Genomic DNA, 26,481 nt, shown 5'->3' on the forward strand with positions numbered 1-26,481 from the left:
AATCATATCAATATTGTGTATTTTTTCGTTTTATTTTATTCAGAAAAGAAACGAATTTTCGGAATTAAAATTCGTTTTTGTAGAATATTAGAAATCGTGAATTTTTTTAAATTAATAGACACGATTTATTATTGCTTATCAATTTATTGAGGTCAGTGGTGTTTGTTAAATTAAATAAATTTAATAAAAGAAGATCTACATTTTTTTATTGTAAAGAAAAGATAGTATTTTTTTTTAATACTCAAACATTGTCTGGACTCTTATCTACTTAATATTTACAGAATATTTCATTTGAAATTTTTTCTCTACAATTAAAATGTCATTATAGTTTCGATAAGACCAGAGAACTAGTGAGAAGTATAAATATCGCAAACTAAACTATTTTCAAATTCAGTTTTTAGTTCCAAAAAAATCGTTGGTGGAGTGCATTGTAATTATTTGACAATTAGGAAACGATTATTCGATCTTTTTTTTTTATTTTTAATATAAATGGAAAAATTGAATTAAATTTTTTCCTTTTTTTGTTTTTGTCCAATTAAAAAGCTAGGTATAAAGGATTTTCTAAATTTGGAAAAAGAATGTGATGCGGAGGGCGCAACTCAAACGTGAAGCCTTCAAGTCGGATGAAAATGTTTTTCGAATCGAAATCGAGGAGGATAAGGATGACAAGGAAGAGGCGGAGGAAAAGAAAAAGGTTGGAGAAACTGAGGGAGTAGCAATTAAAAAGGATTCTTCAAAGTTCAAGGAATACGATCCAAAGGATTTTTCGAAAGAGTCAAAGGATTTAAAGGATTCAAAAGATTCAAAGGATTTAAAAGATTCAAAGGATTTAAAAGATTCAAAGGATTTAAAAGATTCAAAGGATTCAAAAGTTTCAAAGGATTTTAAGGATACGAAGGATTTGAAGGATTCAAAAGATTTAAACGATTCGAAGGACTTGAAGGATTCTTTCAAAGGTGAATTATCACTTGAATCAAAATTGAAGAACGAAATGCGAAATAGCGTACGAAGACTCACATTGCCGGTGACAAATATCGAACTCGAACAAGTTTCCCTGAAAGAGTCGTTGAAAAATTTAGCACCATCGACTTCTCCTCTGTCTTTTTCGTTTTTTAATTTCAACAAAACGGAAAATAGACGACCAAGCATCACGAATATTGCAATTGGAAAAACTATCGCTCCAAGTTTAGCCGGATTATTTCCCGATTCGCCGAATTTCCTGAATCATGATAATATTGATCTTCGACGAAGTCTCACTGATTCGAATTTATCGGATAATAATAATTCATCAACGACGAGTAATTGTCTCGGTGATGCGACATTCACGGACGGTGAGAAGAAAGCCACGAGCGGAAGAAGATGGTCGAGAATACCATTTTTACGTGGGCATGACGATTCCGATCGTCGATCGCATCATCATCTTAATATTCCCATTATCACGTTTAATGGACCCGCAACTTACTGTGGTACTGGTCGAAAATTTAATTTTGGCATTCGAAGGCACTCGCATCTGGTTAGTCGACATGAAAAGTGCTTCGATTTCGATGTTGCCAACTTATTCGTGTGAATTTAACAAGAAAGGAATTTTGAAAATGGATTTTTTTCAATTTGACTTACTAATTACAATTTCACGCTTCTGTTTTGCTTATATTCGTTTATTCGAGAAATGGGAAATTTTTATCGAACGAAGTCATTAGTTTTCTGATATTGATCTTTATAGAAAAACTAAAACAGTAGGAAAAAAAATTATAATTCGTTCGATTATTTTTTTTTTATTTGAAAAATAAACAATTTTCTCTTTGAAGTTCAAAGAGAAAATAAAGAAATTGATTGATAGACGCTTCAGTTTATTTGTTACCGAATAAAAACTGGGGAAAAATAAAAAAATATAGTAAATAAATTTTTTTGCGATTCGTTCGATTATTTTTTTTTGGAGTACAAAGAAAAAATAGGGAAATTGATATGCGCTTCAATAACAATAATGGCTGCGATTGTACAAGTTTTTAAAATTGAACTGAATCTTGCTTTTTGGAAAATAATTTCCCGAGAAATGATTTTGAAAACTGATTTTCTCTTTTTTTGCAGACTTTACACCGGACTGACTCCATGGTATCTCTTTGCTATCGGAACTTGGCCACTTGCATTACTGAAGAAAATCTCGTGGGTCTACAGAACTTCCTCGAGAACAAGAGGGTCCAAGTTGACGATCGAGACGAGGTGAATAAATTTTTAATTTCCAAACGTTCACCGAATTTTTATTATTCTTTGCGAAAGGAATTCTATCAATTCGAGCTTTCTTGCACTTTTTTTTCTTTCTGAAATTAATTCTAAACTCAAAATCAAAAAATGGAAATTAATTCTAGTAATTCAAGTTTTTTAGCGTTTTTTCTCTTTCTAAAATTAATTCTACAAATTAAAATAAAAAAAATAAATTATTCTAGCAATTCAAATTTTTAGCGTTTTTTTCTCTTTCTAAAATTAATTCTACAAATTGAAATAATAAAACAAAAATGATTCTACCAATTTATTACTTCTAGCGTTTTTCTCACTTTCTAAAAGAAATGAACGAATTAAAATAAAAGAGAAATAGGTAATATCAAAGTAAAAGAAATATAATTCTATCATTGAAAGTGCTCTGAGAAGAATGAAAAGAATTCTAAAAAAATACGTTTTTAATTTTCCAGAATGGAAGCACGGCCCTGATTTTTGCAGCCAGTAAAGGAAAGTTACACTTCGTGAGAGAACTTATTAATCATGGAGCAGATGTCAATGCCGAGGATGCGGTGAGTATGTCACGTGAATAAATTTATTTTGTGTCAATGACGCATTGTCTTTATACATTTTTTTCATCTTTTTCTTCTTCTTTTTTTTTCTATACATGTTTAGGACAATTGGACCGCGTTGTTGCTCGCAGCGAAAGAAGGATACGTGGATGTTTGCCTCGAATTACTCGACCATGGAGCCGATCTCGAGCACCGCGATATGGTACATAAAAAAATTTCCAAATTTCAATGTCAAATTTAAAGAAAAATTATAAATTTCAGTCCGTTTGTTTATATAAATTAAAAGTTTCACTAACTTGGCAAACTGATTATAAACAAGAGACTATGAATTCACGACAATGTAATTTTGAATCTAGTCCAAAAGTTTACTAATTTATTATCTTGTTTCCTTCAATTGTTGAAATTTTTATTTCTTCCTCATGTAATTAATCGAATTTTTTTGCGCTATTATTTTATTGATTTTTATAAATATAAATATAAATATAAATAAAAATATAAATCTGAATATAAATATAAAAATAAAAATAAATATAAATAAAAATATAAAAATAAATAAATTTATAAATATAAATTTGAATATAAACTTAAATATAAATATAAATACAAATATAAATATATAAATTTATACGATAGGTATAAATATTTATTTATAAAAATATTTGAAATTAACGATTTTTTATTTTACTTTAAAGGGCGGTTGGTCGGCTCTCATGTGGGCGACGTACAAGGGAAGATCGAATACTGTATCGTTGTTATTGTCGAAAGGTGCCGATGTCAACGCACATGGGAATTATCACATTTCATCGTTATTGTGGGCGTCAGGGAGAGGGTATCCGGAAATTGTCAAAGATCTCCTGGCACATGGGGCAAAGGTCAATGTCGGAGACAAGGTAATAATTTGCAAAATAGATTTTCTAATTTTTATTTCTTAATTTAAAGAAAATAAAATATCTACTATTTTGTTGAAATGTTTCCATTTAGTAAATATATTTATATTTTTTAACAATCTTTCTATCTTCTTCTATATATTAATAATCGTTGTATTCTGATAATCTGTTCACAGTTTGAAGTTAGTTGCTATTTGCTTTATTGTTTTCTAACTTTTTAAATAATTTATCTTTTTAAATGTCTTCAATTTTAAAATTAATGTAGGTACAGCAAAAATCATTGAATTCTTGCAAAGTATTTATCACAAAATTTTGAAAATAATTTAATTCATTTCAAGAATTTTAATCAACATTGTTTTCAATAATTGAATTCTTTCGAGAAAATGTAATTAAAATTGTATTGAAAATAATTTAATTCTTAACAAGATTTTTATTAAAATTCTTTAAAATAATTGAATTGTTTTGGAAAATTTATTTCAATTTTCTTGAAAATAATGAAGTTTTTTTTAATCATTTTTAGTTTTTACTGAAAATTTCGAAAGTAATTGAATTTTATGAAGATTTTCTTTTAAGTTTTTAAAATGATCGTATTTATTATTAATTGTAATTAATAATTTTCCTATTTAATTATATTAAAATTATTCATAGAAAATTAAATTCTAAAACAATTTTATAGTTTTGTAAATAATTACGTTTTTTTTAAAGAATTTAATTAAATTTCGTAAAAATAATGTAATACCTATTTTATAAATAATTTTAATTGAAAATTTTGAAAATAATAATTGAAATTCACAAAGAATTTTATTAAAAACTTTTGAGATCAATTGAATTGTTTAGAAAAATTTTATTACAATTTTTAATAATAATTGAACCTGTTAGAAAAATTTTATTAAAATTATCTTGAATATAATTGAATTTTTTCCTAGAAATTTTAGTAAAATTGTATTGAAAATAATTAAATTTCTCAGAAGAATTTTATTATTTACAAAAATAATTGAATTATCGCCAAGAATTTTTCAATTTATATAAATACTTAAATTGTTTCGAACAATTTTATCAGAATTGTTAAAAATAATTGAATTTTTATTAAAACTCTTGAAAATAATTGAATTTAAATAATATTTTTGAAAATAATTGTATTCTTTTGAGAGAATTTTTAAAATTGTATTGAAAATAATTGAATTTCTCTGAAACATTTTATTATTTATAAAAATAATTGAATTGCTTTGAAGAATTTTCTTATTTATGAAAATATTTTAAATCTTGCGAAGAATTTTCTTATTCAAGAAAATAATTTAAATCTTCAGGAGGAATTTTGTTTAAAAATTTTGAAAATAATGATTTTTTAACAAGAATTTCATCAAAATTGTCGAAAATAATTGAATTAATATTAAAATTAATGAAAATAATCGAATTTAATTAATATTTTTAAAAATAATTGTATTCTTTCGAGAAATTTTATTAAAATTGTATTGAAAATAATTGAATTCCTCCAAAACATTTTATTATTTATGAAAATAATTGAATTCTTTTGAAGAATTTTCTTATTTATGAAAATAATTGAATTTTTGTGGAGGATTTTACAAATCATAAAAAGAATTGAATTGTTTCGAATAATTTTATCTGAATTTTTGAAAATAATTGAATTTTTTGAAGGAATTTTATTAAAAATTTTGAAAATAATGATTATTTAAAAAGAATTTTATCAAAATTGGCGAAAATTCATATTAAAACTCTTGAAAAGAATCGAATTTAATTAATATATTTAAAAATAATTGTATTCTTTCGAGAAATTTCATTAAAATTGTATTGAAAATAATTTAATTTCTCTAAAAAATATTATTATTTATGAGAATAATGAAATTTTTGCGAAAAATGTTATTAAAATATTTGAATAAAAATAAATAAGAATATTTAATATTATGTACTTAATAAGTGAATTCGTTAAATTTTCAAACTGTAATCATTCAGAATTTGTTGTTTATTCTCGAAAATATAAAATTTTTTTTTATTTTTAGCGTTTGTTTTGGTTTTTTTTAATTGTTTGTATTAATTTGTTTATTATTAGTAAAATATTGTATTTATTTATTTTTTATTACAAGTAAAATATTGTATTTATTTATTTTTTATTACAAGTAAAATATTGTATTTTTCTATTTTTCTATTATTATGGCGTTGATTTCAAATAATTTTCAAAATTTATTTTCTAACTAGAATTCTATCATTTCAGTATGGAACAACAGCTCTCATTTGGGCGGCACGCAAGGGAAACTTAGAAATTGTAGACACTCTTCTCAAGCTTGGAGCAAATGTTGATACAGCGGGCATGGTAACGAAATTCGACAATTTATTATAGTATTTAATATTTAACCAATAAAATAATAATATTAATGTTTTTTATTTAATTTTTTTCGCAGTATTCGTGGACGGCTTTAATAGTAGCGACACTAAAAAATCAGATCGATGTTGTCTTGTTACTTTTGGAGCACAAAGTGAATGTCAACGCCTTCGATAAAGATGGAACATCAGCATTGATGATCGCATGTCGGGAAGGTTACCACGAGATAGTCAATGCACTTTTAAATACCGGTGCTTACATTAATGTTCAGGATAGATCTGGCGACACGATTTTAATTCACGCCATCAAAGGTGGTCATCGCGGTGTTATTGAATCGCTTTTAAAAAAATACGTCGACGTCGACATTGCTGGCAAGGTATTTTAACTTTGAAAAGAAATTCTTCACAATAAATAATAATAATTTATATAAGTAAATAAATAAAGTAATAATTAACAACTAAATAATTTTTATAGTTTTTTAATTTTTTAATTCAATTTTTAATTTAATTTTTGAGGTTTTTATTTTTCATAGATTTTAATTTTCACAATTTTTGGAATAAGTTGACGAATTTATCATATTTGTTTTTAAAGGATAGAAAAACGGCGACTTACATTGCAGTGGAGAAGGGAAACTTATCAATATTGAAATTATTATTGAGTGCAAATCCAGATTTGGAAATAGGAACAAAAGATGGCGATACACCATTATTGAGAGCAGTGAGATCGAGAAATGCTGAAATGGTTCAATTACTTCTGGATAAGAAGGCAAAAGTTTCTGCCTCAGATAAAAAAGGTGATACCGTTCTTCATATTGCAATGCGTGCTCGTTCAAAGGGAATTGTGGAAATTTTACTTAGAAATCCAAAAAATAGTCAATTGCTCTATAGACCCAATCGTCAGGGGGAAACGCCTTACAATATTGATGTCAATCATCCAAAGACAATTTTAGGACAAATTTTCGGTGCTCGTAAGTTTTTTCGTTTTATTTTTCACAAATTGCTTCAAGCAATTAATATCAATATTTTAATAAATTAAGCAGTAAATTTGAAAATATAGTGGTAAATGATTGTTTTATTTATTGTATTGTTAATTTTTATTTTAGGTCGGCTGAATACCAATGAAGATAATGAGAATATGCTTGGCTATGATCTCTACAGTAGTGCTTTAGCGGATATTCTTAGTGAACCTTCTTTATCAACGCCAATTACCGTTGGTCTTTATGCCAAATGGGGCTCGGGAAAGTCTTTCTTGTTGAATAAGTTGCGGGGTGAGTTTTTTTTAATTTTCATTTTACTTGGTTCTTTAATTGATTTATTCAGGCTTCGCACTCTTCTACTTAAATCTACTATTTACTACTTTTTTTACGTTATGCTACTATTTGGACACTATTAACTGCGAATTTAACGTAGTTAAAAATTCCACTAATTTAAATTCCCTATTACTAGAAATCAAAAAACTATTCTCAAAAATTATAATCAAATTCTTTAAAACGATTAAATTATTTTCAAAAAATGATCGAAATTCAATTATTTTCAATATCTACTATTTTCTTAAAATTTCGCAAAAGAATTCAATTATATATTTAAAAAAAAAATTGATAAAATTCATACAAGATTCAAATATTTTCATAAATATTAAAATATCTACAGGAACTCAATTAATTTAGAATAGCATTTTCAATAAAATTTCGAAAAAATTAATTATTTAACAAAATTTTTATACAATTCTTCACAATAATTCTATTACTTTTACTAATAATAATAATATTTTTCATGGAAATTAAATTTTTTAAAAAAGTTTTTGATAAATTTCTAAGCAAGAATTCAATTATTTTCATAAATAATAAAACTCATCGAAGAATTTCAATTGTATTATTTTTAATACTACTATTTTAAATTAATTAATCGAAAAAATTCAAATATATTCACAAATAGAGTTTTCCACAAGAATTCAATTAATTAAAATAAAATTTTCATAACATTTATTATATTTCAAAAAAATTAAATATTTAAAATAATGTTTATAAAATTCTTGTAAAGAATTCAATTATTTTCAAAAATAACAAAATTTTTCACAGAAATTCAATTCTTTTTAAACACTTTAATAAAATTTTTCGCAATAATTCAATTATTTTCATAAATAATAAAATTCATCGCAGAATTTCAATTATTTTCATAAATAATAAAATTCATCGCAGAATTTCAATTATTTTTAATACAAATTTACAGGAATTGCTCAAAAAATGTAATTATTCTTAAAAATTTAATTGCAATTCCTCGAAAAAGTCAATTATTTAAAAAAAAACTTTTTTTAAATTCTTTGGAAGAATTCAATTATTTACAAAAATATTAGAATTTTTCTCAGGAATTCAATTATTTTCAAATATTTTAATAAAATTGATCGAAAGAAATAAATTATTTTTAATACAATTTTAATTAAATTTTTTTTGAAATAATTCAATTATTTTTTTAGATTTTAATAAAATTCTTCCCAAGATTTCAATTATTTATATTAATAATTCTTTGAAACAATTCAATTATGTCGATAAATAACAAAATTATTCCCGAAATAATTTAATTATTTTGAGGCATTTTAATAAAATTCTTTGCAAAATTCAATTATTTTTGCGTAAATAACAATATTTATCACATGAATTCAATTATTTTTAAAAGTAATAAATTTTTTCTTGTTAATTCAATTATTATAAAAAAATTATAATAAAATCGTTCACAAGAATTCAATTATTTTCATAAATAAAAAAATGTTTTTTAGGAATTCAATTATTTTCGAAAAAATTTAATAAAATGCCACACAATCATTCAATTCTTTTCAAAAATTTAAATAGAATTCTTTGTAAAATTTAATTATTTTTAAAAACTTTTTGCAATTCAATGCTTTTCAATATCTACTATTTTCATAAAATTTCCAAACAAAATTCAATTGTTTAAAAAAATTTTTGTAAAAATCTTCGTAAGAATTCAATTTTTTTCATGAATATTAGAAATTTCTCAGAAATTCAATTACTTAAATTAGAATTTGCATAAAAATAAGTTGAAAGAAATGAATTATTTAAAAATTTTATAAAATTCTTCGCAAGAATTAAACTATTTTTATAAATATATTTAAATACTTTCATGAATAATAAAATTCGTTCCAGAAATTCAATTTATTAGTAGGATAAGAAAGAAGTAAATATTTTTTTTATGAAAATTAGGAAAAAGTCAGGAAAATAAAATATAGAATGGATTTTTTGTCAGTTTTGTGAAGTGTCTAAAAATAGTTTTTTTGGTCGTCAGGTTTAATTTTTCGATAGCTACTTAGTTTTTTTAGTTTGAAAGCTACTTTTTGCTATTTTTTAAAATTAATTATCGAGTGCGAAGTCTCTTTATTTAAATAGTAAAAAAATAAATTTCGAAAAATAAAAAACTCGTTTATTTCAGAGGAAATGAAAAATTTTGCGAGACACTGGCTTGATCCTGCATTTCAGTTCTCATCCATATTGTTTCTGGTGATTTCACACTTTGCACTTTTAATCGGAGTCGCTTTAGGTCTGGCTCTACAATCCTGGATAATTGGTTTATCCACGGGAATTATTTTAATTATTTTGGTGTACCTTTTTCTTCTCCTCATATGGTACGCTAATAAACGGTAAGTTTATCGCCAGGGAAGCAGAAAATTTCTGCTTTTTTACTCTTTTTCACATTTTTTTTTTACATTTTTTCTACATTCTCACTAAAGGACAAGAAATTAGTTTTATTTAAATTTTATTTAATTTACAGATACGATTGGTATTGGTCGTATAATTTCACTGTGACTCTCACTACGAAACTAAATTCACTGAAACTTTTGTTAAAAGTGATTTTCTGTCATCCGCCGACTGGAGAAGTTCACGGTGGAATAACGGTTCAACCAATAAAATTTTATTTCACTGATCAAACACGAGTTGGCACAACAACTGCGGGTGAAAATGCAGTTGTTCAAATGATAGGATCATTGTACGATTCTATTGAAAATGATTTTGGATCTTTATCAACTAGATTATATAGAGCTTTTAGACCGAAAACGGTGAAAACGTCTAATGCCTGGGAATGGAGAAAGATGTGTTGCTTGCCTTACATAGTTATATTCACAATCTGCTTCTACAGCTTTCTCGTTGGCGTTTCTGTCCTCGCTATTTACCTCATCGATATATCTAACGAAATGTAAGTCCATTTTTTACTAATATTCACAATCTTTCAAATTTGTTTCAATTTAATTTAGTTTACTCACGAAGTAAATAACAAATAATAGTATACATAATTAAAAAAAAAATTATAAGAGAATGGTAAAAAAATTCAAAAATTGTAAAAAAATACAAAAATAGTAAAGAAAAATAGAAAAATAGTAAAAAAATAGAAAAATAGTAAAAAATAGAAAAATAGTAAAATATTGCAATAATAATATTAAAATGTTTCAGAACAACAATTGAGACTGTTACTGCTCACATAATTATGATCACCGTTGCCCTTATGCTATCTGTGAGTATTGTAGCAAATTTGTACACATGGAGTAAAACTCTTCGCGCTTTATTTTTTTCCCAACGAAGACACCTTCAACGCAGTATATCCAAATTAGAAACATTGAAGAGCGAAGGTTTTTTACAAACTTTAAAACGTGAAGTGAACCTTATGACAGAAATGGTAATTTTATAAGTATTTTTAGTTTTCTTCAAAATTTTTATCAGTTTTTGGTATTGTTATTAAATTGAATTAAATTTTGTTTTAGGTAAAGTGTATGGACAGCTTCACGGCTCAACAAAGCAGACTTGTTGTGATAGTCGATGGCCTTGATAGTTGCGAACAAGATAAAGTCCTTCTGGTCCTTGACGCAATTCAATCGTTATTCAGCGACAATGGCTGTCCGTTTATCGTGATTTTAGCTATAGATCCACACATTATTGCCAGGGTAAATTAAATTACATTTTTTTAATTAAAGCCGAGTATTAAAATTAAAGGAAAATATTAAAATTAAAGCGGAATTTAAAATTAAAGCAAAATATTAAAATTAAAATCAAATATCTTCTATATTAATTAATAATAGTTGTATTCCGATAATTTGTTCTCAGTTTGAAGTTAATTGTTGTTAGCTTTCCTGTTTCCTAACTTTTTTTAATAATTTTTCCTTTAAAATATTTTCAATTTTAAAATTAATGTATTAAAAATCATTCACTTCTTGCAAAGAATTTTATCAAAAACTTTGAGAATAATTAAATTCCTTCGCAGAATTTTATTATTTATGTAAATAATCGAATTTTCGCGAAAAATGTTATTCAAATTTTAAAAAATCCTAAATAAATTCTTTTGAAGAATTTCTTTAAATGTTTTTAAAATAATGGAGATTCTTTAATAATATTTTAATTAAAAATTTTGAAAGAAATTGAATTTTCTGAACAATTTCTTTCAAGTTTTTAAAATAATAGTGTTTCTTAATAATTAAAATTAAACATTTAATTATTGAATTTTATTAAAGTTTTTAGAAAATAATTAAATTCTCAGAATTTAAAGGTTTTGACAATAATTGAATTCTTTCAAAAATTTCTTTAATTTATTGAATATAATCGATTATACTATTAAAATTTTATTAAAATTATTTATAGAAAATTTAACTCTTTTAAAGAATTTTATTAGAGTTTTCGTAAATAATTCAATCCTTTTGATGAATTTCTTTGTGCGTTTTTTTAAGTAATGTAATTTTTTGAATAATTTTAATTGAAAATTTTTGAAAATAATTGATTTAAACAAAGAATTAAAAAATTTTTTTTAAATAATCGTGCCTGTTAATAATTATAATTGAATTCTTGAGAAGAATTACAATTCTGTAAAGAATTCAATTATTTATGAAAAAAAATTGAATTCTTGATAAGAATTTGTTTCAAATTTTTGAAAATAATTGAAATCCTGCGAAGAATTTTATTATTAATGAAAATAATTGAAATCTTGAATTTTATTTTTTATGAAGATAATTGAATTTTCACGAAGAATTTTATTAAAATTTTTGAAAATAATTGAAATTCTCCGAAGAATTTTATTATTTATGAAAATAATTGAATTATTGCGAAAAATTTTATTGAAATGTTTCAAACGAATTGAAATCCTTTAAAAATTTTTATTATTTATGAAAATAATTGAAATCTTGCAAAGATTTTTATTAAAATTTTTGAAAAATAATATAATTGTTTCGAAGGAAATTTAAATTCTTTGGAGAAATTTAATTTAATTTGTATTGAAAATAATTGAATTTTTAGGAAGAATTTTATTAAAATTTTAGAAAATAATTGAATTCTTTTGGAAAATTTTATTGATAATAATTGAATATTTGCAAAGATTTTACTATTTTAAAAAATAATTGCATTGTTTCGAAGGATTTGTTAAAATTTTGTTGAAAATAATTAAAGCTTTGCAAAAAATTTTATTATTTTTAAAAATAACTGAATTCTTTCGAAGAATGTTATTATTTATGAAAATAATTGAATTCTTCCAAAGAATTATATTAAAATTTGTGAAAATATAAACAATAATAATTAATTATACACTTAATAAGTGAATTTTTAAAATTTTGTTTATGAAATTATTGAAAAATTTATATTTGAAAATAAAAAATTTTGCTAATAGTTTTTCTTTTGTTGCAGGCAGTAGAGGTGAATAGTAGAAGACTTTTTATAGATTCAAATATAGGCGGTCATGATTACTTAAGAAATATGGTACATCTACCATTTTATTTGCAAAATAGTGGTTTACGAAAAGTTAAAGTCGCACAGCAAACGGCGCAACACAGTAAAAAAATTGTTTGGAATGAGGCGGAGGAGAGTGTTAATTATGCTGCATCGAGCAGTATTCATCGATCGGTTTCAAATAGAAGATTGAGCACCGAGTCCGGTGTAATGAGCAGTAATGAGAAACTTAAACCGCCGAGTAGAAAGGGTAGTAGGAAATTACGATTAAGTGAATCGATCGCCAGTAGCATTGGCAGTAATCTCAATCGATTGGGAGGCGCTCAAGATTTAAACAAAATGCTCCTCACCGACGACTACTTTAGTGATGTCAATCCTCGAAGTATGAGGCGACTCATGAACGTCGTCTACGTTACTGGTAAAAATTTTTCTTATTAGTTGAATAATTACTAATTTAAGTTAATAAAAATTTATAAATAAATAAAAAATATATTAATAGTAATTATATTACTAATAAAAGTTAATAAAAATTACTGAATAATTTTAATAGGGAGATTACTTAAAGCATTCCAAATTGATTTCAACTGGTACCATCTCGCTAGTTGGATAAACATCACTGAACAATGGCCTTTTCGGACTTCTTGGTTGATTCTTTACTACGATAGTTGTGAGGAGAATTTAGACGACTCGATGTCACTGAAAAGTCTCTACGATAAGTAAGTTTTCTTTCACGATTAATAATTAAATTAAATTAAATTATTAAAATCAAAATTTGGAAAAAAATTCAAATTCAAATTTTGAAACAATTCAATTCAAAATTTGGAGAAAAAAGTAAATGAATGAATTAAGTAATTAAAATTGATTCTAATTGCGTTTTTCAGAGTACGACCGCAAATTCCAGTTTTTAAAGATGTGCAACCACTGCTTGAGATTGATAGAGATGAGCGAAAACTCGATGTATTTTTGACATTTCATAGATCGAGTTTATTGATTAGTGACATGAAGATTTTCCTACCGTTTACAATTAATTTGGATCCCTATATAAAGAAGAAAATAAAGGAGGAACAACAAAGTTTGGACGACGATCCGAATCATCAATTTTATAAAAGTTTACAACCATGGAATGTTACTGGTCACAATGAGCAATGGTCGAATCGCAGTGTTTTAACCAATAGATTAACAACTAGGAATAATAAATTGAAAACACCTCAAGTACCGCAAATTGCTCCATTAGCACCAAATTGGCCTGTTCAACCTTCATTCAATTGGCAATTTCAGCATTGGCATCCACCTGGTCTACCACCACCGCCAATGGAACCATTATCGAAACCCATTTCTGCAACTACATCTCTACCTGTAAAATTTCTCTTATTTTATTATTCTTTTCTATTTCTTTTATTCTTATAATCTTATATTCTTTTATATTTCTTTATTTAGTCAATATTCTATTTTTTTATTTCACCTTCATCTAAATCTTATTTAATGAATCAATAAAATTGATTTTATCTTATTGCAGCCGGAAATCTTGGAGATAAGACTTTCGTCATTATCAGTGAATGGTTTGTGTGACTTGCTCGATAAAATTGAAGATCTTAATTTAAATCAAGTTCAGTGTTACAAGGAAATTATTAAACAAAATAACATAACTGGTAGAGTGTTGCTTCACTGCGATTTACAGGAGCTCAAGAAGGTATTTTTATTCTATCATTCCTTTATTTATTATTATTTATTATATAAACTAGCAAATGATACGCGCGGAACGCGGTATTTAATTCAGTATTATTTTGTAAATTAAAAAACTTTACGTTTTTACGAATTTACGAATTACGAATCGCAAGAATTTCATTATTCTCATATAAATAATAATATTGTTTAGAGCAATTCAATTATTTTCACAAATATTAATTAAATTCGATTACTTTCAACAATTTTAATATAAATTCAATTATTTTCGACAATTTTGATGAAATTCTTTTAAAAAAATGCAATTACATATTTTCAAAATTTCTAATAAATTCCTTAAAAAAATTCAATTATTTTCAAAAATTTAGATAAAATTATTCGAAACAATTCAATTATTTTTATGAATTGTAAAATCCTCCAAAAGAATTCAATTATTTTCATAAATAATAAAATGTTTCAAAGGAATTCAATTATTTTCAATACAATTTTAATAAAATTTAAAATTTCTGGAAAGAATACAATTGTTTTTAAAAATATTAATTAAATTTGATTATTTTCAACAATTTAATAAATTTAATAAACAATTTAATAAAAGTTCAATTATTTTTGCGACAATTTTGATAATATTCTTTTAAAAAAATTCAATTATTTTCAAAATTTTTAATAAAATTCCTTAAAAAAATGTAATTATTTTCAAAAATTTAGATAAAATTATTTATAATAATTTAATTATTTTCAATACAATAAAATTTAATAAAATTTCTCGAAAAAATACAATTATTTTTAAAAATTCAGTTAAAATTATTCGAAACAATTAAATTATTTTCGAAAATAAAAAAATTCTCCGCAAGAATTAAAAAAAATATTTTCATAAATAATAAAATTCTTCAAAGGAATTCAATTATTTTCAAAAATTTGGAACAATTATTTATAATAATTCAATTATTTTCAATACAATTGAGGCCTTGGATCCAATAACTCGCCCGACGCTCGAAGGCACGCGCTAATAGCAGTCGGGTAGCAGTGAGTGGCCCAGAGGCGCTCACTGCTCACTGACTGGAAGTTGCGCGTTCCTCCGTGCGTCGGGCGAGTTATTGGATCCAAGGCCTCAATTTTAATAAAATTTCTCTAATAGGTTCGATTATTTTTAAAAATTGTAATAAAATTTTTCTAAACAATATAATTGTTTTAAAAAACTCGAATAAAATTGTTTAAAAGAATTTTTTTTCTATGAATAATTTTAATATAATTTAATAGGAAAATTATTAATTACAATTAATAATAAACACGATTATTTTAAGAAGTTAAAAGAAAATCTTCATAAAATTCAATTACTTTCAAAATTTTCAGTAAACATTATTTTTAAAAAACTCTATTATTTTGAAGAATTAATTGGAATAAATTCTTCAAAACAATTCAATTATTTTAAAGAATTTTAATAAAAATTTTGCCAAGAATTAAATTATTTTCAATACAATTGTTGATAAAATTCTTTAAATGAATTCAATATTTTCAAATTTTTTGATAAATACTTTGCAACAATTTAACGATTTTCAGTACATTAATATATTAAAATTGAAAACATTTAAGAAGGAGAATTATTTAAAAAGTTAGGAAACAAAAAATCAAACAGCAACTAAGTTTAAACTGCGAACAGATTACCGGAATGCAACGATTATTAATATAGAAGATTTGTACCTACTTATGATTTTTGTTTTAAGTGTTTAATTTCAAATAATTGAAATAGGTTTGAAATAGAAATATATATATATTGAAATGTGAAAAATTTTCAGGTACTTGAAATGTCATTTGGCGATTGGGAATTATTTCGAATGGTGGTGATTTCATTGCGAGAACAAGAACTTTCTTCGTTTTTAATTCAGGATGAAGGGCCGCGAAGTGTACGATTTACAGTTGGAAGTGAACAAATAGTTAGAAAAGGTGATTTTTATTTCAAAATACGTAGTAAAAAGTTTAAAAGAAGAAAATAGTTAAAAATTTAAAAAAGAAAATAGCAAAAAATTTAAAAAAGAAAATAGTAAAAAATTTAAAAAGGAAAATAGTAAAAAATTTAAAAAGAAAAATAGTCAAAAATTTAAAGAAGAAAATAGTATAAAAATTTGAATCCAAATGAAAAAATAATAAAAACTGTTTATTTTAATGTTTAATTTAATTCAATTTAATTTTTAAAGAACACACTGGAACCAGTCTACCGAGAGTGACTCCTCACATTGAAAAGGAAAAATCGAGAACCGATGGTCCGCCCAGAAGAGATTCTATGAAACAATCAATTATGGAAAAACAAGTAGGTTACAAAATTTATTTATTTGCTTTTAAAATTTTTAATTAAGCACATCGGCAAAATTTTCAACATTTAGAATTAGATTTCTATTAAATGACACGATTACACTTTTTTCACTTGCGCTACATTTGCACTTGGAAATACTAGTTGCAGGTAAGAAACTTATCGTCAATTAATGAATATTAATATTTAAATTTAAAAAACGAATTTTTGAATTTTTAACTCCACAAATTTGTTATATCGACAAAATTAATATATGTATATAGAAATATTTATTAAAGGAACAAAATTTGTATAACTCAAGTTTTTCCAATTCAATAGGAAAAAATTAAAATTTTGCATTAAAATAATTTATTTTAATAATTTTAATTTAATTTTTCATCTTTAATTATTAGAAATTAGTGGAAAAAATGCATAATTATTATTTATTTAGAGTAATTACAGTAGAGGAAATTTTAGTTTTTTAAGAGTTTTAATTTAGAATTTTTTTTTTAAATATTGAAATAAGTATTGAAATAAATATTGAGAAAAAATAATGATTTTGAAATGAATTCTCCAGGTAACGTTAGAAGAACAAATGATTTGTGGCGCTCTACAAACATTAAATGAAGAGGCTTGCGAGGATGTTTTCGACGTTCCATCGCCGGCTGCAGCGCCATTGGACTCACTTCCAGGTGAGCCTACTACTTCTGTTCCACTTACACTGCCTGTGGTAATTGTTCAAGAACCACCGAAGTCGGACCAAAGCCCTGACTCCGTCATCGAATAAGGCATAAATCAAAAAAATGAAAACGTAAAACGCTGAGGCTGAATGCTAATTAAAAAAAAATTCGAATGTTTCTACAGGACATTCCACCAAAAGAAAAAAGAAATCCCCATTCGTTTTCTCTCTTAAAATCATAAAATACAACCTCGACAATCTAAAGGTTGTAACAATATTTACTAACCACCAATCTACTTAAACCAAAGAGAAAATGCCATAATTAATCAAAAAAAAAAAAAATGTTTGAAATTAATCTGATCCATATCAAGACAAGGGAAAATATTTCTTTTATTCTTTTACTTACACTCTGTAAGTATTATTGTTTTAAAAAAAGTAATTTTTGTACAAAAAAAAGTTTTTTTATATCGAAAAATTCAAAATGAAAGGCTTGACTAAAATTAATAATACAGACGATTATTATTAATTTTTCCAAATGAATAAAAATGATTTAATTTGGGCAATAAATGTTTTAAATTGTCTTTCTATGGATTTTGTTAATTTAAAGAAAAACTTGACAACCAATCAAAAGAGAGTATAAAATACTTCCTCTATGAGGAAGCAAAAAGTCTTTGTACTTGTGCCTCAATTGTTGAAAATCAAAGTAGATGTTTTTAAAAAATTAGATATTAAAAACACCAGCTATTTTTACTAATTTTCTCTGACAATCAAAATCGACTTTTTTTTCACTGACTAATCCATTCTAATTTCTAACTAATTACTAATTACTAATTACTAATTGTTAAATTCAATTAAAAATGAGCTTTTTGTACATTTTTTATTTAATTCGATAACATTTCTATATAAAGAATTATTTACACAAAAATTCTTTTCTTTCACGAGGAAAAAATTTCTCTGAAAAAATAGAAATTTCTTTCTACTCGAAAGAAACAACTTTCGCTACTAATTTAATTGGGCTTTTCACTTGGACTTAGTTTTACACGTTTTACAAATTACAATTTATACAAATTTTTATAATTTCCATAAATAATCTCCGCATGGCTTCATAAAAAAAATTACGTTAGTACAAAACAAAGTGTATATCAGTGTTAAATGATTAATTATTTTTAATCTGTACATAAATTGTCAATATCAAAGCTTATCAAGATAATTTATCTATAGAGATAAATTTAGAATCTATGCAAATCAAAACAAAATTGCATTAAAAATAAAAAAATGCAGTTTTTCTTTCTTGAATAATTTAAAAAAAAAAAATAATAAAGGAAAATTATAGAGAGCAGTTAAAGAGATCATTATCAGTAATCTGATAATCGTTTGAATATTAAGTCGCGTGAATTTATTGTAATGTGACGTGTTTTTTATTAAGCTGTGATATAATGATAATCTTGAAATATGCAACCAAAATGCCGACAGATGCTATTTAGCTAATTTATCAATTAATTTAATAGACATACAAATTTTTATTATTTCTTTTTTTAATCAGTATTGTTACTTACCAGAAAATGATGTATATTTTTTTAACGAAAAGAAAAAAATATAGGGAGTCAATAAAAATTTTAATTGATAATTTATTTCACTCAGTGAAATAAAATTAGTAATTAAATTAATAAATTTATCTTTTCTATCGTAAACTGAATTTTGTTGAATGAAATCGGAGTTGTAAATATTATGACGGTAGTTTTATTCGATCATTGTGCTATGAAATTTGGAAAATTCGATTTTACTTATTTATATGCAATAAACAATTTTTCTTCTCCGATGTAGCTACTTTTTGTGTACATTATATTGTAAAAAATTCTCTGCGTTTACAAGAGAAATTATCGTTATATTGAGAAAGAAGGAAGAAATGATAATAAAATGTTTCATAGAAAATCGATGCATTTATTAAATTTTTGTTTTCTTTTTCAAAAAAATAAAAAATAAAAAAATAAAAGGAGACGGATGTCAGGGCAGGTCTATTTTTGCAAAACTTTTCTTAATTCTATTAATTTTCTTTTTTCCTGCAAACTGAAAAATCTTCTTTTCTATTTTCTTGTATTTATTAACTGTGTACTAAACAGCATGTACTTTTCTATTTTTAAATTGATTGAAAGGAACAAATTCTATTAGACAAACTATTTTATTCTTTTTAATTAAAAATAAGAGAAGGGATTTTTTTCGTCAACGATAATTTTCATTACTCACAGGCCTCGGATCGACTTTAAGGAGTAAAAAAAATCGCTTTAGTCTATTAAACATACAAAAAAAATCGAAATAGTCATTTATTTAATTCTTATGCAATAATGTTACAAGAATTTTATTTTTTTTCCTGATTTTCTCCTTTCAAGATTTATGAATTTTATTATTCAAAACTTGAATAATTTTGTTAAATAAATATTTAAATAATTTTTTTTCCATGATCATCATGATCATCATTTTTTTTTTTAATTAGAAAAATTTCAAATTAAAATCTTCTGAAATTTAATAATTTCTTAAAATTTTCTTACAATTATATCCATTCCAAAATTAAATTATTTTCTACAATTTTTAACTAAACTTCATTTTCAAATCAATTATTTTTAATTTTTCTTTTAATTATTTAAATACAAATATTCAATTTTTCATAATACACTGTTTATGGTTTATGGTTCTTTTTTATAAAAGTTATTAAGATGAATTACTGAAAATATTTAATCAAACATGTTGAAAGTAACGGATTTTTAAAAAATTATAATAAAGGAATTTTTAAAATTAATTTTTTAAATAATTTTTGAAAATTAATAGGTCTTTAATTTATACAATTGAAAAATTTCCAAATAATTGAAATTTGGTAAAATCTTTTAATAATAATTGAATTTTTGAAAGATCTAAAAAGAATAGGGTTTCTACAAATTTCTCCTTATAAAATTCAATGATTTTTCCATGATTTCCAGATGATAAATGATAAAATTTCCATGACACATTAAAACAAAATTTTTGTCATTCAAGTCAGGTAAATGTCATGAAAAAAATTTTTTGTCAGGGAAATTAAGAAAATTGAGTCAAAAATTGCAACTTTTTTTGACTTTTCTTTCAAACATTGTAACAAAATACCACAATTTTTAGTAAAAAAGTGCAACTTATTTTGATTTTTATAATGCAAAAAATAACTATAAACAAATCTTTCAAAACTTGTTTTTGAATAGTTAAAATTTTGTAAAATTGAAATGAAAATAATTTATTTATTTCAAGTATTTTGTTACAATTTTTGAAAATCAAATTTTGAAGAATTTTAATTGCAAATTTTGAAAATAGTAGAATTATCAGAAATTTTAATGAAAAATCTTTAAAGGTAATTTTAAAAATGAAAATTAGCTCTTCTAATTTTTAAAAATTCAATATTCTTAATATTTTCAATTAATATTTCCAAAAATAATAACATTTTAGAATTATTTTTATTTATTTAACATTTTGTTTTGTAATAATTTCAAAGATTTGTCTATTAATACTTTTTACACTATAAAAATCTAAATAAATTGCATTTTATACAAAAAATGTGGTTTTTGTGGCGAAACTTGGAAGAAAAGTCAACAAAGTCGCAATTTTTGAAAATAAGTCGAAAAAAAGTCGCATTTTTTGAAAATGATCGAAAAAAAAATCGAAAAAGTCATAATACCCGAGGCCTGTTACTCATGAATTTTGATTAAAAAACTCTAAATGAAAAGGAGGAATAAAATTTTATTTTAGGTGATCGTTCAAGATCGAGAACATCGAGTATCACAGCGCCAGACACTGAATACGTGATTCTTCAATCAAATCCATTGTTACATTGGGTACCAGTTCAAGATGATGTCGAGAGTCATGATGACAGTTCACAGGATTCAAATATAAGCCAAATGCGTCGCAGTGATTCGCAACGAAGTATAATTTCACAAATAAGCATTAAATCGAATTCATCGTACGGTCGTCATCAGCAAAAGAGTTCAAAAAATATTAATATCATTTGTAGTCGACCATCGTCATTATTAATATCACCACCAGCATCACCACGTCCTGCTTTTCGTTCAAAATCAAATGACGACAATTATTTTAATATTGGTCATAATTCATCGCAAAATTATCAAAAAATTAATTCCACACCAAATATCGATCAGGAATCACCGAAAACAATTTTTGTTCCCGTTCCCGATCATCATTCAATAACATCATCATCATTGGGTAAATTTAATAAAATTAAAGATTGTTTTATAGGATCACCAAATTCAAATACCATACAAACTGGCGAGGAAAGTGATGATGAATCGACACCATTGGTTTCGGAATTATCATCACCATCGCATTCGAATTCCGATAATGTTTTTCGCATTGACGTTAGTCCCTGTGATAGTAATGATTTTTCACAATCAAGTTTAACGAAAAGTGGTGGTGGCGGTGGCGGTGGAAATGGAGGACAATCGTGTGATATTGAGGATATTGAATCGATGAGTCTTATTGTTCGTGATAATTCCAGAACAAAATTACTCTCAAGACAGAAAGCCGAAAACTGGGAGAATCCAGAGACACCAGTTTGATATTTCATTTATTTAGGAATTATAATTTTCAAAGTATAACTTTTTTTATACAATTCTTTTTTTTTCCCAAAAATTTAATTTTTATATTTCTTTTTATTGCGAATTGCTTTTTTTTTTAATTCTCATGACAATAGTTACTTAAAAAGAATGTTTATAAAATGTGATTTTTATTCATTAATTTAGTTTCTAATTTAAATTTGCCAATGAACAATTTTTTTGATTATTTCAATTTTATTTCTCGAAGAAAAATTCTATTCTCTGAAATATTTTTTTTTCAATTTTCTCAATTCTTGTAATTATTTTTAATAATTTTTTAATGAAAAACTATTTAATAAAAACAATTCTAGTTAAGAAAAACAATTTAATTGTAAATGTAAAAAATATTTTTGAAATGTAATATCGAAAGCCCGGTAAATAACCAGTGTAGATTATAATTTTTGAATCTCAAACTTTCTTTGGCCTTGATAGGAAAAAGAAGTGTTAAATTTATTTTTCAGAAAAAAGGTTTTAGTCCCAAATCCAAAATTGGATTTAAAAAAATTTTTTTATACGAAATGCTAAGGATATGTCAGTATTATATTGTGTTATAGAATAATTTTATATAAAAAAGGTAAATTAGTATACGTATATTTTTTAAAGTAAGTGCCTTAAATAAATTGCAAATTGTTACTTTAAATCAGCGAGATATTCAAGTATTTACTGTTAGGTGTATGCGAATAGACAGATTCGAACAATAATTATAATATTCAATCTGTACAGGATAATTAAATGAGAAATTTATTTTTATACACCTGACAGTGATAATTAAAAATAATTGTTATAAATGCAAAAGGAATTTTCTGCTTTGTATTGTATAAAAAGTTTGCCTAAAATAAATTTTTTCAGCTACTAATTATGTAAAATTATTTCCCTTTCAAGGTTGCCACGCTTTTGCTCATTTCAAATTTCCTGACTTTTCCAGGTTTTCCAGGTTAAAATAAAAACTTGAAATAATTTCAAAAAAAATTCCATTAAACTTTTTCAAAAAAATTAAATCTGCACAATTTTTAATTAAAAGTATGAAAAATTTAAATAACTTTCAAAGATTATAATTTAAAACCTTTTCAAAATTTAATTATTTCTTTATATATCTAAAAATTCACGCTATACTGCATTATATTTAATTATTATCAAAAATTTTAACTCTAAAAATCTAAAATTTAAATAAAATATTATTCATTTTTAAATCAATTTTTATTAGAAAATTCTACGAGAATTCAATTATTTAAATACAAAAATAAATAATTTATTGAATCATGAACTGTTTCTCAGAATTGAATTCTCATAAAGAATTTTATCAACAAATTTTTAAATATCTATATATAATTAAAATCCTTTTAAAGAGTTTTAATAAAATTTTCAAGAATAATTTCATTTTTCGAGAAATTTGATTAAAATTGTATTAAAAATAATTGAAATTCTTTTCGATAAGTTTTATTATTTATAAAAATAATATAATTGAATTCCTAAAAAGAATTTTATTATTTATGAAAATAATTGAATCCCTGCAAAAAATTTAATAATTTATGAAAATAATTTAATTATTGGGAAGAAATTTATAAAAAATTTGTAAATAATTGAATTCCTGTGAAATTTTTATTGTTTATAAAAATATTAAATGTTTGCGTAGAATTTTATTAAAATAATTGAATTCTTTACTTTTGGAAAATTTTGATTAAAATATTGAAAATGATTCAATTGAGGAAATTTTTTTTAAAATAATTGTAATTTTCCCAAGAATTGGAATTAATATTTTTGAAAATAATTTAATTCTGGAGAAGAATTTTATTATTTATAACGATAATTGGAATTTTGACGAGAATTATTTTTCAATTTTTGACCATAATTGAATTTCTGCGGAAGAATTTTATTACTTTTACAATTTTTAAATTCTTGAGACGAATTTTATTCATATTTCTTTTAAAATAATTGAATTTTGACAAATTATTGAAATTAATTAATTTTCTACAAAGAATTATTTTTATTAAAAATTTTTAGAATTAATTGAATTGTATTAAAATCTTTATAAATAATTATATTCTTTCAAGAATTTTAATTAAAAATGTATTGAAAATAATTATTTAAATTTAAATAAACAAATTACATCAAAAATTTTTAAAATGATTGAATTATTTCGAAGAATTTTAACAAAATATTCAAGAATAATTGCATTTTCCGAAGAATTCATTTAAAATTGTATTGAAAAAAATTGAAATCCTGCGATGAGCTTTATTAGTTATGAAAATAATTGAATTTTTGCAACGAAATTTTTATTATTTATGATAATATTAAATGTTTGCATAGAATTTGATTAAACATTTGTTTAAATAATTGAATTCTTTACTTTTAGAAAATTTGATTAAAATACATTAAATATTGAAAATCATTGAATTGAGGAAAATTTTTGAAAATAATTGAAATTTTGCCAAGAATTTTATTAAAATTTCTGCAATCATTTGTAACTGCTCCAAAATCCATTTTACAAAATTTCAAATTAAAACCATTTGAAGTTCATTTATTTATAAAAATTGTAAACAAAACTTTTTTAAAATTGAATTAATTATGAATTTAAGTAAAATTAGATTTCAAGAATAAGCACAATAATTTTCCAGGATTACGATCAATATTCCCTGACTTTTTCAGGTTTTTCCAAGGTTTATAAAATTCCCTGACATTTCCAGGTTTTTCAGGTTTCCAGGTTGCATAGCATCCCTGCCTTCTTTCAATTTTAATTTTTTTCTTTGATTACTTTATAGGTATATTTATTATTTATTAAAAAATGCAGATTTTTTTTTGTATTATTTAATATATTTCTGAAAAATTGCTTATATACCGAAGACTTGTATTTTTTTACATAGGCATGAGTGATCATTCTATAGCGAATAGAAATTCCCAAACGCTAATAGTGGACATATATTTTCTTTTTTTTTCCTTTAAACTGTAATAAACCATTCATACGAATTTACGAGTCAGTCATAGAAAGTTAACGTCGTAAATGAAAACTATTTGAGGATTTTTTCAAAACGTTTCCTCAATTAGAAAGAAAAAAGAAAAATTTCTCTGTAAAACTATTTCAAAAAAGAATATTATTAAAAAAACAACTGAAAACCGAACATTTTTAATCAGTTTTCAGTCTCTTAAAAATCAGGATTCTTTCGTGATCAATAAACAATCCAAGGGAATCCCGACAATCCTCCCAATCACATATTTCCAATTTTCCGAGAAAATTACTTTCCTCTATCAAAATTTTTAAACTACAGAGAAATTTTGTCATAATAGAAAAATAAATTTTTTTTCCGTGAAAAAATGAAGAAAAAAACATTTCACGGTAACAAGCAACTTTATCAAATGTATTCTTTCTTTATATAAAAAAAAAATTGAAAGTTTACGTAAAACAGTCTACACCTTTGGATCGTGATGATTTTCACGCTCGGAGTAATCAGTCGAGATATATACGTGTATTATAGTTTCTTGCGATAATAAAAAGAAGACAAAAAAAAAATCAAAAAAAAAAAAAAATCGATGCGGCTGATATTCGAGCGTGAATTCTCGTGGATTATCGATACACGCATGAGTAAAAAAGATTCATTCGAATGACAATCCATTCAATCAAATGAATTTTTAAAGGCTCAAAGTTTTACAATGTTAGCTTGCAAAATATTGTCTTTGTAAAAAAAAAGTAGAGTCGAGCGCATTATAATATGAAGTAGAAAAGAAAATAACTCCTTTTTTTCTTAAAGACAATTTTTATATAAGTAAAAAATCAACAAAGTTTTTTGCGCGAACGAAAGGTGTTTCACAGTCCCTTTTTTTTCTTTCTTTGCTTGCACTTGGTTTCTGTGAATGAATTAACAATCCAGTCGATTTTTTTTAAAGCTGTCTTGTACGCTCATCTTGAACACAGGTTTTTTTTTGTTTTTTTTTTATCATATTTGAATTACATAAATATAATTTAGCCGCTTTTATGTTAGTGTCTTCGCGTTTACAATAATAATACATTTAGCTTAGTGGGTATTTAAAAGATCAAAATAAAAAAAAATTTATCTGACACAGATTGTTTATGCAAGTTTAAAAGACAGTTCTTTTTCCCCATTTTTTTTATCTCTTATTGATTTTACAAGCAATGTGTTTGATTAAAAAAAGCGAGAATTCACTAGAATTCGTCCCTTTTTCCTTCCCCCTACGCCTCTCGCCCATATTTTCATATTTTTTTTTTTTTTTTGTAAAAAATCAAAAGCAACTACTTCAGCTTTTTTAAAAAAATTAAGGCGCAATAGCGAATAAGTATTTTAAAGTTATAGGCGATAAAAAAAAAGGTTTTATCGCGAAAATATTGAAGGATTTGAAATCACTTGAAACTCCTGTTGTTCATGTTTTTTTAAAAAATAGGATTAAGTGACAAATATATTACATACGTCGTGTTGTGGTATTTTTTATGCGCATTTCTTCATCAAATTGCTGCTTCGGCTGTTGCTTTTCTTTTTTTTTCC

General features: G+C 24.1%; 1 protein-coding gene across 6 annotated transcripts in view; it reads left to right on the forward strand.

The window, feature by feature from the left end:
• Window positions 1-22,076, forward strand: part of LOC122501965 (kinase D-interacting substrate of 220 kDa) — a 33,546-nt gene extending 11,470 nt beyond the window's left edge. For 4 of the 6 annotated variants that reach the window (XM_043611778.1, XM_043611777.1, XM_043611776.1 and 1 more), the window contains 20 exons: window positions 2,086-2,217; window positions 2,685-2,783; window positions 2,887-2,985; window positions 3,476-3,673; window positions 5,901-5,999; window positions 6,088-6,384; window positions 6,600-6,975; window positions 7,111-7,275; window positions 9,449-9,656; window positions 9,788-10,210; window positions 10,465-10,687; window positions 10,773-10,952; window positions 12,676-13,135; window positions 13,268-13,433; window positions 13,599-14,073; window positions 14,234-14,407; window positions 16,194-16,341; window positions 16,593-16,705; window positions 17,262-17,376; window positions 21,129-22,076. In XM_043611778.1, coding sequence (XP_043467713.1) covers window positions 2,107-2,217; window positions 2,685-2,783; window positions 2,887-2,985; window positions 3,476-3,673; window positions 5,901-5,999; window positions 6,088-6,384; window positions 6,600-6,975; window positions 7,111-7,275; window positions 9,449-9,656; window positions 9,788-10,210; window positions 10,465-10,687; window positions 10,773-10,952; window positions 12,676-13,135; window positions 13,268-13,433; window positions 13,599-14,073; window positions 14,234-14,407; window positions 16,194-16,341; window positions 16,593-16,705; window positions 17,262-17,376; window positions 21,129-21,952 — 4,953 coding nt within the window. In that variant the 5' untranslated portion in view covers window positions 2,086-2,106 and the 3' untranslated portion in view covers window positions 21,953-22,076. Of the gene's footprint in view, window positions 1-565; window positions 1,514-2,085; window positions 2,218-2,684; window positions 2,784-2,886; window positions 2,986-3,475; window positions 3,674-5,900; window positions 6,000-6,087; window positions 6,385-6,599; window positions 6,976-7,110; window positions 7,276-9,448; window positions 9,657-9,787; window positions 10,211-10,464; window positions 10,688-10,772; window positions 10,953-12,675; window positions 13,136-13,267; window positions 13,434-13,598; window positions 14,074-14,233; window positions 14,408-16,193; window positions 16,342-16,592; window positions 16,706-17,261; window positions 17,377-21,128 lie in introns of those variants that run through there. The other 2 variants (XM_043611774.1, XM_043611773.1) reach the window with 2 other exon arrangements.
• Window positions 22,077-26,481: the final 4,405 nt, after the last annotated feature.

This window comes from Leptopilina heterotoma, unplaced genomic scaffold (genome assembly GCF_015476425.1).
Source record: "Leptopilina heterotoma isolate Lh14 unplaced genomic scaffold, ASM1547642v1 Lhet_219, whole genome shotgun sequence".
Lineage (NCBI taxonomy): Eukaryota > Metazoa > Arthropoda > Insecta > Hymenoptera > Figitidae > Leptopilina > Leptopilina heterotoma.